General features: G+C 34.4%; 3 protein-coding genes and 1 long non-coding RNA gene across 5 annotated transcripts; all 4 read right to left on the bottom strand.

Annotated features, from left to right (window-relative positions):
- Positions 1 to 1,766: 1,766 nt before the first annotated feature.
- On the bottom strand, positions 1,767 to 2,825 carry LOC110919315 (F-box/kelch-repeat protein At3g17530). The gene has a single exon (XM_022163587.1). It carries the CDS (start codon positions 2,823 to 2,825, stop codon positions 1,767 to 1,769), a length of 1,059 nt encoding a protein of 352 aa, XP_022019279.1.
- Positions 2,826 to 2,928: 103 nt separating this feature from the next.
- LOC110918407 lies at positions 2,929 to 4,113 on the bottom strand. The gene is made up of 4 exons (XM_035985836.1): positions 3,967 to 4,113; positions 3,600 to 3,894; positions 3,444 to 3,513; positions 2,929 to 3,339 (listed from the first exon to the last, which is right to left on the bottom strand). Exons 1-4 carry the CDS (start codon positions 4,105 to 4,107, stop codon positions 3,177 to 3,179), a joined length of 669 nt encoding a protein of 222 aa, XP_035841729.1. The 5' UTR covers positions 4,108 to 4,113; the 3' UTR covers positions 2,929 to 3,176.
- A 1,826-nt stretch (positions 4,114 to 5,939) lies between these two features.
- Positions 5,940 to 7,161, bottom strand: LOC110917061. 2 transcript variants are annotated; one of them, XR_002580278.2, is made up of 3 exons: positions 7,107 to 7,161; positions 6,217 to 6,609; positions 5,940 to 6,143 (listed from the first exon to the last, which is right to left on the bottom strand). It is a non-coding gene; the product is annotated as an uncharacterized LOC110917061 (long non-coding RNA). The 2 variants fall into 2 exon arrangements; XR_004884412.1 differs by lacking the exon at positions 7,107 to 7,161 and adding an exon at positions 6,760 to 6,915.
- A 3,954-nt stretch (positions 7,162 to 11,115) lies between these two features.
- LOC110936332 (40S ribosomal protein S4) lies at positions 11,116 to 13,598 on the bottom strand. Its single transcript, XM_022178697.2, has 5 exons — positions 13,443 to 13,598; positions 12,994 to 13,071; positions 12,321 to 12,501; positions 12,124 to 12,221; positions 11,116 to 11,684 (listed from the first exon to the last, which is right to left on the bottom strand). The coding sequence occupies exons 1-5, from the start codon at positions 13,443 to 13,445 to the stop codon at positions 11,253 to 11,255; spliced, it is 792 nt and encodes a 263-aa protein (XP_022034389.1). The 5' UTR covers positions 13,446 to 13,598; the 3' UTR covers positions 11,116 to 11,252.
- Positions 13,599 to 13,846: the final 248 nt, after the last annotated feature.

Raw genomic sequence — 13,846 nt, 5'->3', positions numbered from 1 at the left:
TGGTACCTTCCATTTCTCCTTCGATGTTGTCATTGTTGCGAACCTCATTGATTGATACTCCTTGACGTGGTATGTTAGCATGCCAACCCGACTCACCATTAGGAAAAAATAAAGGATACGACAATGGATCGTAACAACTGAAGTACGGCTGAATAGTTTGTCTATATTCAGACCTACCGTACACTACAATACTTCGTTTATACGAAGTGATATTGTCATTACCTTCAACCCAAATACCAGCAACCTATATAATTGTGAACTATAAGTAAGTAAAATAAGCAATTATATTAAATAATTGCAATTAATATAATATATTATATATACCTCCGATGTCGTTGGTCGGTTGTACACCCTTTGGTCAAGTTCAACCGAAGTATTCAAAGTGACTCTATAGTTGTCCAGAGGTCCTAGTTCCGCAAGTCTTCTAAATGTATCGACATATGGGTTTGTAGAAAGAACGCGTGTTAAAATCTGAGTAATACGCCGATCAAGATTTGGCCATCGGAGTCTGTGATCTAACTCAGTATCAGGATCGTAAAAATACAACTGCAAGTACCTAGGAGTCCCATCCCTCGGAACTAATTGGTCGATTCTGTGATATATTCCTTTATGTGCACGAAAAGTATATACGCCGTCTCTCATATTGTTCAATGTATCATCCAATGTCACACCCATTGAGGCAAAAGAAAAATTGGTGTTATAAGCACGGATGTTTTGCCTAAACAAATCTCCAATTTCATCTTGAGACGTGAAAAGTCGGTACAATTCCTCTGGAATTTCTAAGTTTGCTAACACGGTTTTCCCACTCATACAACAAAAGGTATCAAATTCAAATTGAAATCGTTTTGCTCCACAATTAGGACATGCGGCTCGTTCCTTTAAAACACGATGCTCTCCAGGTACACCATTGTAAACAAAATTATAAGGATCATCTTCTACGCTCCCATGTTGGAGGGAAGGTTGATCAACTACTTCAGCAAATTGGGGTAATAAAGTACGCGGATGAATTTGAATACCTAAAAAAATTGGTGTATTAAGTAATGAAGGTTGTAAAAGATGTCAAGTTCGAAAAAGAAATCTTTGTTAAATAAATAGAAACCTCGTGATGTTCTATGCCTGACTACGTCAATTACATCATCTATCGGGGTTTGGTTGACTTGACTGCCATTTGAAATACGCATTCCATTATCGTTTGGTGTATTAGAACATCCTTCATTGTACTCCTTGCATTTTGTAGTAGAAACACTTGAGGCGTTCTCATTTGTTGTTTGTAGAAATTGAGTAATATTAGTTTGTAAACTTCTTAACGGTGTCCTTTCTGTTGACCTATTATTCATTAAAGATATTGATGAAGCACTTTGGGGGGCATCACCACTCCCAAATTTAGATACTTTGTTATTTTCTTTGCGTGCAGCATAGTATCTTTTTTGATACTCTTTTCGTTTTTCAGCTTTAGTAGATGCACTCGAGCTAGAAGCATGATTTCGAGGGTTTGAGAGTCCATTAGTCATTGTAAATTGAAAAAATGACAAATACCTTGCAAATTAAATAAAAGAGAGTCATCATAGATAGATGATGAAATTCTCAAATCATAACAACATTCCAACACATAACTTAGAGAAAAACAAACCGAAGGATAACATTGAAATACATAATGATAACATTAAAATACATGACTTAAACGGAATATCATGACTTAGAGAAAAAAAAAACACAAATCCTTAAAACATTGACATACATAATGATAACATTAAGTGAAAGCCAATCTAAATACTTGGTGAAACAATGGTCTGCACAAACACCGCACCCTTAAAACCTCGAAACCAAGAAACGGGATAAAAACATTCGAAGGGCTTCATATCCATTTCAATTGTAAACAACTTCCCTAATTTAGTCATCACAAACCAATTACCATTTGTCACATAATGTGTTATATCGCACCACAATGACAATGATATCGGGGGGATCGGAGGACATGATAAGACCTTAATCCAGTAATCCCCTTGTAGTGTCCATAGGTCATGCGTCATCTCAAACATGCCAGTGCTAGCAAACATGTGAAGCACATTTTTTACATTAACTAAAACACCTTGAACCATTCCATTAGAAGGAACGGGTGGAAAGCTTATCTCCTTGAACTGCTCCGAATTAACATCAAAACAAATCACCACATTCGTACCTCCAATCCAACATTCGCAAACAGTGAAATATAGAGTACCACCACAAAATGTGCCAGCTGACCAATTGAAATGAGGGCTTAGGTACTCTTGTCTTGTTATGAAAGGAATATTTCTCCAAGAGTCTACTTCCCTAGAATAAACATAGACACCAAGTACACCACTCCTACGCTTTATATGCAAGACCTTGTAATCATCGTCAGCGTCAACGTACAAACCAATGGCATCAAGGTTATTTATATAGAATCCATGAGAATCAGGGGTTGACAAACGCTTGAAAGCAGTAGTTGTTGGATTCCAAAGAAGCAGCTCGTATGTATCATTCAAGCAAACACACAACAATCCGTTCAAATGTGAAAGTATTGAGACATCATTATTTTGGTGATGGAATGGAAATGTAACTGTTGAGCTTGGACCATAGTCATTGTTATTAGAGATGATTGGACGAACAGAACACGTTAGGTCGTCAATTAGTAGAACTCTCTGGTTAGATGAAACTACTGAGCGAGAACAATGTATCTTTACGAAATCTTGTGTTGACAATAACGCATACCATTGCTTACATACACTCTTAGAACGACCTACATCCTTTGCTGGCAGCCTCGTTAATATCTCAAACACGATTGTATGAGTAGGAAGGTCAGCCATGGTTATACCTTCGTTTAATACAGATAATGATTATTTAGTTGTCCAATCTAAGAAGATTATACCTTGGTGATAGATTATAAATATTTCTACAATTACATCAATATGAGGGAAACAAAAAGCAAAACACGAAACACCAAGAGAGACTTTAATATTCAACAACTAAACAAATAACAACACCAAATGTTTCTAACTTAAACACAAATTGGATAACGATCCATAATTTACATATCCCGTGCCTCGACCATATCCGGTTCGTACGTAATCGTACTCAACTCCGTAGACTTCAAAATATTAACTGAAATAACAAATAAAATATAACTTTTATTAAACTACATGAGCCATTAGATCTAACTAATTATTAGAATGTTCATGTGTAAAGCATAACATACTATCTGGTAGATGAACCAACTTGAGACGTGATACATATATGATGGACCTTTGTTGCACGGCTCGAATGGAACGTATCACATCGGAAGGCTTCAGGGCAGACAAAAACAATTGTATTGTGTGACCACTGTATATTACGATTTTGGGTTAAAGTTCTTCTAATAATAATATTTTCTTACATATAACGTAAATATTATGTTTGTAATATGTTAATAATAAATAATAACGTACGTCTTATCTTGAAGAGAAAGTTCAAAACAACATCGATCACGTTTGCCTTCTATTATTCTCCCAACCACATCTAAAACCAAATCAGTTAAATCGTATAGACCATATGTAAAGTTTTATATTTTTAATAAAAATTATAGATAGAGAATTAATATGTACCAACAATATCCATTTGAGGTCTCCTGTCATGCTTCAATTCTATAATGGAAGGGACCAATGGATATAAAGAAGCACCCCTTGGAATCGTAAGCGTAAGTGAAGAAAGCTTTGTATATTCGTTGATGACAATTTTCTTCTCGGACCAAACTAACACGTAATTCTGGTACTTTGGGCACTCAAGATAGTTGAGATTCTCAATTTGGAAATGATTCAACGAAAAAAAACCACCCATCAATGACGCGTCATTATATTTGTGTATCAAATTTTGTGGGACGAACGCAACAATTTTTTGTCTCTAAAATGAAAAGAAATTTAGTGGTGGAAAAACGCTTATATAACACAAAGTAAATTAAAATAATGTTCTTACGTGTTGATCAAGAAATATAACCACTAATCTCTTTCCATCGACGTCATGCCAAATAAACTCCACCTTAACAAAGATTATATTATACCATGCTCTATCATTTGTCAATGATGAAAATTCTTCAACGGAAAAATGATCAGACATATCCTATTAAGTGTTCAATATTAGTTAACTAAAAAAATAAAAACTCCAGAAATAAAATTTAAACTAAAACATGATTAAAATTAAACAGCAACAAATTTAAATTTAAACTAATACATAATTAAAAGTTACATAATTAAGATTCAAACTAATTCGAGAAAAAAAAAACTACAGTCATCATAAAAGTTGTTCTAAGGTTCCCAAACCATTTTTTCATCCAATGGTGGTTCGTAAACCGCCCCAGGGTCAGTTTCGTACCCTTCAGCCCAGGTCGGTAGTTCTTGTGTTTGACTGTAGTTTTCCACATAAGGGGGGTTTGAAGGTGGAGGATGCATAGGAAGTATAGGAGTGTTTGGCACCGGACGATGGCACCCCTCAATTTGTAGTCCACCAAATTGTAGTTGAGCGAAGGTATAGTCATACGCCCAATTCAACTCTTCATCCGTCCAACCAAATGGATCATCATATTCAGGGTTTGACAATGGAGGTGGGGTTGAAACCGAAGGTGGGGTTAAAACCGGAGGTGGGGTTGACACCGGAGGTGGGTTTGAAGTTAGAGGGTTTGAATCAGGAAGGTTTAAATAGTTTGTTGATCCTAGTGATTCAACGGGAATTGGATAACCACCACCCATACCTCTCAATTGATATGTGTTTGGAGTGATTTGTAAACTGAAAAATACACATAATTACTATAACAATCAGTTTTGTGAATACAGTATTGTTTTGAATACAGTATTGTTTTGAACACAGTATTGTTTTGAATACAGTATTGTTTTGAATATACAGTATTGTTTTGAATACAGCTTTGTGAATACAGTATTGTTTTGTGAATACGGCGTTTTATTTTGTTTTGAATACAGTATTGTTTTAAAAAAAATTCCTGTAATGATGAAGGAAAAGATCAAAATATAACAGAACAAAGTAAATGAATGAAAAGATCATAATTATCACAAAACCATGACACATATCAGTCCCAAAAATGAAGGAAAAGATCAAAATATAACAGAACAAAGTAAAATCAAAACTACAAAAACAATTTACTATAATTTACACATATACATAATAACTATAACAATCAGCTTTGTGAATACAATATTGTTTTAAATACAGTATTGTTTTGTGAATACGGCGTTTTATTTTGCTTTGAATACAGTACTGTTTTAAAAAAAATTCCTGCAATGATGAAGGAAAAGATCAAAATATAACAGAACTAAGTAAATGAACCTAAATATCATAATTATCAAAAAACCATGACACATATCAGTCCCAAAAATGAAGGAAAAGAACTAAGTACATAACAATTTATCTTTTCACTATTCCATAACAGAACTAAGTACACATATCACAAAACCATGACACATAACAGAACTAAGTAAATGAAAAAATATATCAAAACATACCACAGAACAAACTAAAATAAAAAGTACATAACAATTTATCTTTTCACTATTCCATATCTAAAATTGACCTAACTATCATAATTTTCATTGAACTACAACACTTATCATCCCCAAAAATGACCTAAATATAATAAGTATCACAAAACCATGACACATATCAGTCCCAAAAATGAAGGAAAAGATCAAAATACAACAGAGCAAAGTAAAATCAAAACTACAAAAACAATTTATCCTTTCACTATCCCGAAAAATGAAAAAGTATATCAAAACATCCCACAGAACAAACTAAAATAAAAAATACATAACAATCTATCTTTTCACTATTCCATATCTAAAATTGACCTAACTATCATAATTTTCTTTGAACTACAACACTTATCATCCCCAAAAATGACCTAAATATAATAAGTATCACAAAACCATGACACATATCAGTCCCAACAATGAAGGAAAAGATCAAAATATAACAGAACAAAGTAAAATAAAAACCACAAAAACAATTTATCCGTTCACTATGTCATATTTGAAAGAACTTACAACAATGCAAGAGGGAGATGTGAAAAGCCGACAAAAATTTTAAAACCTTGATGTGAGAGCCGAGAAACAACGCAAGATCCGAATGCAAAGAGTTGATATATTCTGAAATCGAAGTAAATAGAAGTTGTTAAGTTGATGTTTTGAAAGTAGGATTATTCAACTGAGATAAACTTACAATTTCAGTTGAGTGTAGTTGAGAGTTTGTAAAGTGTGAGTAGAGTGTAGATATCTCTGGATTATTTATAGAGACTGAAGGAAGCAGTGCTGTCTTTCAAACAGTGTATGGAAGAGTGTTGATATATTATAGACTGCAGCAAGCAAGCTGTCTTTCACACAAAAGTAAAGTGTTGCTTTTTCCTGTAGATTGTACTTCCCTGCTTTTAGCATCCCTTTTTGTCAGATGTGTGAGCATTGAGAGAGAAAGCAGATGGTGATCCGTGTGAAGTCAAATGGACGGTCCCGATCTTGATCCCTTTTTGTCTGTAGCATAAGTCAAATGGGTTGAGAGAAAGCAGATGGTGATCCGTGTGAAGTCAAATGGACGGTCCCGATCTTGATCCCTTTTTGTCTGTAGCATAAGTCAAATGGGTTAAGATCAGTTAAAAAACAAAAAGCATAAAAATAACAAAACACATCAAAAAACAGAGAATATAGTGAAGTTTATATTCTCTCAGTAGCATAGCATGTTAAAAATTAATATTCAAGGCTTAGAAATTACCAAAAAAGAGTGAAAAACCGACTGAATTCGAATCTCAGCCCATTCTTGACACTAATGCTCCGTTAGTTCTCGCAAAGTCAACCATCATAAAAAGAAATCAAGTATTAGTAAAGATTTGATATTAGTTATAACCAGTACACTATTAACTTAAAATAAATTTAATATAAATCACATTTTGTCAAGTTGCAAATATAAAAACCTTTATTATAAACAAAAAAGAAAAGAAAATTGATGAATGATGATAAACTTTACTTTACCTCTGATCAAAAAACAGAGAATATAGTCAAGTTTATATTCTCTCAGTAGCATAGCATGTTAAAAATTAATATTCAAGGCTTAGAAATTACCAAAAAAGAGCGAAAAACCGACTGAATTCGAATCTCAGCCCATTCTTGACACTAATGCTTCGTTAGTTCTCGCAAAGTCAACCATCATAAAAAGAAATCAAGTATTAGTAAAGATTTGATATTAGTTATAACCAGTACACTATTAACTTAAAATAAATTTAATATAAATCAGATTTTGTCAAGTTGCAAATATAAAAACCTTTATTATAAACAAAAAAGAAAAGAAAATTGATGAATGATGATAAACTTTACTTTACCTGTGCTTGAGTGAGCATGAGACCACTAAGTGAGGGAACATTCTGCATATGAAGCCCCCATCGATTCGAATGAAGCAGCGTTCAGCGTCGCCAAAGCCAATTCCGAGACTCTCCAAGCAGATACACTTTCTCCGGCAGCCAGAAGATCGGAGTGAGCTTGTTCTGTAATAATAGTGATCGTGACAGTCGTTAACCAAAGGTATAACTAATTAAATTCAGATCCTAAAAAAAGGTTTCCTTGCGAGTTGCGAGTGACATACCTGAGTCGATTCATCACAAAACACATGCGAAAATCCTTCGTAAACCTCAGATTTCGTCCTTCGAACATCCGTCAACCGCTTCACCTGAAAAGTAAGAATCACAAAAGAACATGGTAAGATATATAACACTCATTGCAACTTATCAGAACATCAAACGGATCCCTTGTTCAAATCTGTGGATCCCTTGCCAGATAAAGCTGGTGATACATCTCATGAAACCCTAGATCTGCTCATCGAACATCCCACAGAACAAACCAAAATCAAAAATACATAACAATCTATCTTTTCACAATTCCATATCTAAATGACCTAAATATCATAATTATCACACAACCATGACACTTATCAGTCCCAAAAATGAAGGAAAAGATCAAAATATAACAGAACACAGTAAAATCAAAACTACAAAAACAATTTATCCTTTCACTATGTCATATCTGAAATTAATCTAACTATCATCACCAAAAATACAAATTCAAATATCACAAGACTTTCAACCTAATTTGAAATAACCGCATCTACTAACAAATCTACATCAAGATTAAAGATAAGAATCACAAAAGAACATGGTAAGATATATAACACTCATTGCAACTTATCAGAACATCAAACGGATCCCTTGTTCAAATCTGTGGATCCCTTGCCAGATAAAGCTGGTGAAACATCTCATGAAACCCTAGATCTGCTCATCGAACATCCCACAGAACAAACCAAAATCAAAAATACATAACAATCTATCTTTTCACAATTCCATATCTAAATGACCTAAATATCATAATTATCACACAACCATGACACTTATCAGTCCCAAAAATGAAGGAAAAGATCAAAATATAACAGAACACAGTAAAATCAAAACTACAAAAACAATTTATCCTTTCACTATGTCATATCTGAAATTAATCTAACTATCATCACCAAAAATACAAATTCAAATATCACAAGACTTTCAACCTAATTTGAAATAACCGCATCTACTAACAAATCTACATCAAGATTAAAGATAAGAATCACAAAAGAACATGGTAAGATATATAACACTCATTGCAACTTATCAGAACATCAAACAGATCCCTTGTTCAAATCTGTGGATCCCTTGCCAGATAAAGCTGGTGATACATCTCATGAAACCCTAGATCTGCTCATCGAACATCCCACAGAACAAACCAAAATCAAAAATACATAACAATCTATCTTTTCACAATTCCATATCTAAATGACCTAAATATCATAATTATCACACAACCATGACACTTATCAGTCCCAAAAATGAAGGAAAAGATCAAAATATAACAGAACACAGTAAAATCAAAACTACAAAAACAATTTATCCTTTCACTATGTCATATCTGAAATTAATCTAACTATCATCACCAAAAATACAAATTCAAATATCACAAGACTTTCAACCTAATTTGAAATAACCGCATCTACTAACAAATCTACATCAAGATTAAAGATAAATCAACATTTAGAACCTAACCTGAGTCGATTCATCACAAAAAACATGCTAAACTCCTTCGTAAACCTCAGATTTCGTCCTTCGAACATCCGTCAACCGCTTCACCTGAAAAGTAATAATCACAAAAGAACATGGTAAGATATCTACTAACAAATCTACATCAAGATTAAAGATAAATCAACATTTAGAACCTAACCTGAGTCGATTCATCACAAAACACATGAAAAAATCCTTCGTAAACCTCAGATTTCGTCCTTCGAACATCCGTCAACCGCTTCACCTGAAAAGTAACAATCACAGAAGAACATGGTAAGATATCTACTAACAAATCTACATCAAGATTAAAGATAAAGCAACTTATCAGAACATCAAACGGATCCCTTGTTCAAATCTGTGGATCCCTTGCCAGATAAAACGGATCCCTTGTTCAAATCTGTGGATCCCTTGCCAGAACATCTCATGAAACCCTTGATCTGCTCATCAAACGGATCTGGTGATAGATTCAAACGGATCTGGTGATAGATCTCATGAAACCCTAGATCGCCGAGAAGAGAGAAAAGAGAGAGAGAAGAGAGAGAAGAAGATCTGATGTTGTTTTGTGAGATGTGTGAGCATTGAGAGAGAAAGCATATGGTGATCCGTGTGAAGTCAAATGGACGGTCCCGATGTTGATCCGTGTGAGAAAGTAGTATAGATGGACGGCCGATGTATACCCTTGTAAAGGGTAAAAGGGTTTGTGTTTTCTTGTGCCTTAACAGTTGTACATTGTGCATTCAGTGTTTTTTCAACACCTTGTTCAATTACCATCTTGTCCTTCTAATATCCTTATTAAAGTAGTATAGATAATTTTGTGTCATCATTTTCTTTATTTTTCTTGCTGATTTTTTTTTGTTGGTCAGGTAACTTTTAATTCGGACGAGGAAATACATGCCATTAATGGAACAGTTTGGTTATCAGTGGAAGACGAAGTTGATGTAACAGTGTTAACACTAATATCGTTTGTGACAAACAAAAAGCCCCATAGGGCATTTGTGGTTACTATGTTGATAATTGGTCAGTTTGTCGGATTTTGATTGGCTGCAATAATGATAATTAGAAATCGGTTATGGTTTTATGGCTATAAAACCAAACCAAATCAAACTAATCAGGTTAGACACACCAGAACATATCCTTCACTCTCCGGTTTCATTTCAGGCAAGTGATCAAGTCCGGCTGTAGGCTGCTGCTGCTTTGAACCGACGTACCCTGGAAACATACCGCGTATCTGTTTAAGGGAATTGTGTCAAACACAAGCCCGGTTCACTATTACTGTTTTCTTTTTTGCTTTCTTTGTTTTCTGTTTCAGATTATCTTTCGTGTTCATATCAGTAGCTCAACACTAACAGTCTAATGAAAGAGATACGATATGACTTGGAATTTAAATGTTTTCTACCTGTCCCATTTCTAAGTCTCCTTCAGCTTCTAGATCTTCTCTTTCAAGGATCTCCTACCTAAGATACATGCTCAAAAGTAACATATTAGTTTATTTTTGATGAGTTCATGAAACTGAATTAAATAAAACCTGATAGTTATAACAGATCTTGAAATGTAAACATGCAATGCAAAATTATACAACTCTGTCTGTAACGGCCAAAGTTGACCATATATATAAGATATCCACACTACGTATATCATTGGAGTTTAATGACTTACTTTACTTCAGTAGTAGGTGGTCTACTTGAAGGAGAGTAGTCTTGAAAATGTTGGCCGAACGAAGAGTAGCTAGCTAGCTAGATGGGGGTTGATTTACCAAAACGAACTTACAAAATTTAGGAGAGGCAAGGCAATTTCCTCCGGAGGACCATCTGCCTCAGCCAGATTATCTCGTTGAGTACTTTAAATTCGGTGTTTTATTTTGCTTGGGTTTACCTGTCCTACAATCATTAAACGGATTTTGAATTTTGTTTACTGCATCATACAAGCATTTAGATCACTAGATATGCCTTACATAACCATCTTAATTGTATGAAGTATTCTACATAACCAAATTCTAAAAATCAAGAAAAGTAAGTCTTCAATTTGTAATCAAACCAACTTTAAAATGCATATCCAAGGTCTCAAAATTGAAAATTGTACCCAAATTAAAGCATAACTCTCCTAGAACACAATCAATACAAAATCAAACCACCTATGCAGTTGCATCTTGAGCAGCCTGCCTTTTCCTAGCCTCCTCAATGATTGTCAACTTGATACCCTTACCCTTGGGGAGTGATACCCAAGGCTTTGAACCTTTTCCAAGAGTAAACACATTTCCCAAACGGGTGGCAAACTCGTGCCCAGTGGCATCTTGAATGTGAACCGTCTCAAAGCTGCCCTTATGTTTTTCTCTGCTTTTAAGGATTCCAACACGACCAGTGTTGCGTCCACCTGTCACCATGACAACATTCCCGACATCAAACTTGATAAAATCAACGATCTTGTTCGACTCCAAATCGAGTTTGATGGTGTCGTTAGCTTTGATGAGTGGATCTGGGTAGCGAATTGTCCGGCCGTCATAAGTGTTGATGTATGGAATCCCCTTTGAACCAAATTGAACAGACCTAACTTTGCACAACTTGAACTGCACAACAAAAGATACATTAAAATTTTGACCAAGACCACACAAATAATAAAAAAAAACTAGAAAATACCACAAGTATCCATTTGCTTCATTCATGGAATGAACATGCCACATAATTTTAAAATTACAAAATGTGTGTAAAGTTTAAAGCTTTTGTTACTCCTAAGTGTAATGTAAGCTTTAACCAATTACACCACTATGTCGTTTCACAAGTTATTTCAAAAAACATTTGCCTAGCTTGATTTAAAAAAAAACATTTGAATACTTAAGAGGTATACGTATATATTATCCCTTTTAGCTATCACTTAATGAAGATCCAACACAGAAGTAAAGCTATGTTTGACAAACATGCGTAAACAAATTAATTTTTGTACGACTTATTTAACTTTTGAACAATTAAGATTAAAGGATTAATGTTACTTCAAAAACACCAACTAACCTTTGATTCCTCGTCCCTGATGGAGTGAAGCCTGAACCTGCCCTTTGTATCATATAGAAGTCGGAAACTTTCATTGGTCTTCGGAATTGAGACGACATCTGATGAACAAAAAACATATATTAAACCATGAATACAAAATGTAAAACATAATGCATTCTAAACAACCCACCAAAAAATATGACAATGAGTGTGCTCACCCATGAAACCCGCAGGGTAAGTCTTGTCAGTCCTGACCTTGTTATCAACAAGCACATGTCGTTGCATCAAAATAGATTGAACCTCACGGTAAGTCAAAGCATACTTCAACCTGTTCCTCAAGATGAGGATCAAGGGCAAGCATTCCCTTGATTTATGAGGTCCAGATGATGGCTTGGGAGCCTGATAAACAAAAAATACAGATCATAAGATACTAATCCTTAGGGGTGTCCATAAACCACCAAACCTGGCCAAATCGCCAAATTTGCGAAAACCAGACCAGTTTGTCGTGTTCACAATTCGGTTTCATAGATTTGACGGTTTACAGTTTGGAAGTTTGACTTACCATTAAGCATTTTTTCTTTCATTTTGGAAATATAAAGTTTGACTTAGCATTAAGCATTTTTTTCTTTCATTTTGGAAGTTTGACTTACCATTAAGCATTTTTTCTTTCATTTTGGAAATATAAAGTTAACTATGAAAACTTATTCATAAACAATCCTTGTCACTTTTTTTAAAACTTAACACAAACACATGCTTTTGAAACAAAATCAAACTTTTTCTAAAACCGAACTGTCAAAGTAAAGCGGCCACTTAAACAACAAGCAGCCCAACACCGAACCATGAATAATATCCCTTACTTATCACAAATAACAAGTGTTTAGAGTTACTTACAAAAGCACCACCAAGTTTATCAAGCATCCAATGCTTAGGAGCATTGAGCCTCTTCATATGTTTCTTCAAACCTCTAGCCTTCAATACAGCACAAAACAGTGTTAATCAACTAGTAACTTAAATATGAAATGCATCAATAAAACTATTCCTGTTGTTACGCAGCATAATCACGATCGTATTACATAAATTACAGCTAAAAGTGTGGCCTAAAACAATCGATTACAGCTTGAAGCAGCAATTCACAACCTAAAATGCTGAATTAATGCAACTAGCCAATGAGCGATTAACTGTACGGATGCAAGAGCTAATTAATACAATGTAATCACCTAATAACTACATAACCAACCGTAAAATTGTAATAGCGAAAACGATAGAAATGAACAACAAATGATAACTAGACGCAAATCAGATATCAATAACGGATCAAGAAGATAGAAAGATGTACTCACCATGGCTGCAGTAGGAGATCGGAGCCTCCGGTGGAAATATACGATGGAACAGCAGCGGCACCTTCTCCTTCTGATAAACCCTAGGAGATCGGTTTATATCACTATTTCGTGGGCTTTTTTGGGCCTTCTTCCAATATTTGGGCCAGAAATTAATGGAAATCACAATAAAGTAAAAATAAAGTTGTTACAAGTCATGTGAGTAGCGGGTTTTTGTTCGGTATGGACTAGTTTATGTATAGGAGTGGTCTCAAAATAAATTATATTATTTAATAGTGTTGACATAATAAATATTTAAATGAAAGAAAAGTCTCTTTACTTACAATTATAATTCAAAAACCTATAAATTACATTTTGTTCTGACAAACTAAATTATTAAGTACTATAGTAGGGTGCCCGCGTATTGC

The sequence above is a fragment of the Helianthus annuus genome, chromosome 16 (assembly GCF_002127325.2).
Source record: "Helianthus annuus cultivar XRQ/B chromosome 16, HanXRQr2.0-SUNRISE, whole genome shotgun sequence".
In the NCBI taxonomy this organism is placed as follows: domain Eukaryota; kingdom Viridiplantae; phylum Streptophyta; class Magnoliopsida; order Asterales; family Asteraceae; genus Helianthus; species Helianthus annuus.
Note: the sequence above shows the minus strand (reverse complement) of the source record. Positions and strands in the feature narration are given on the sequence as shown.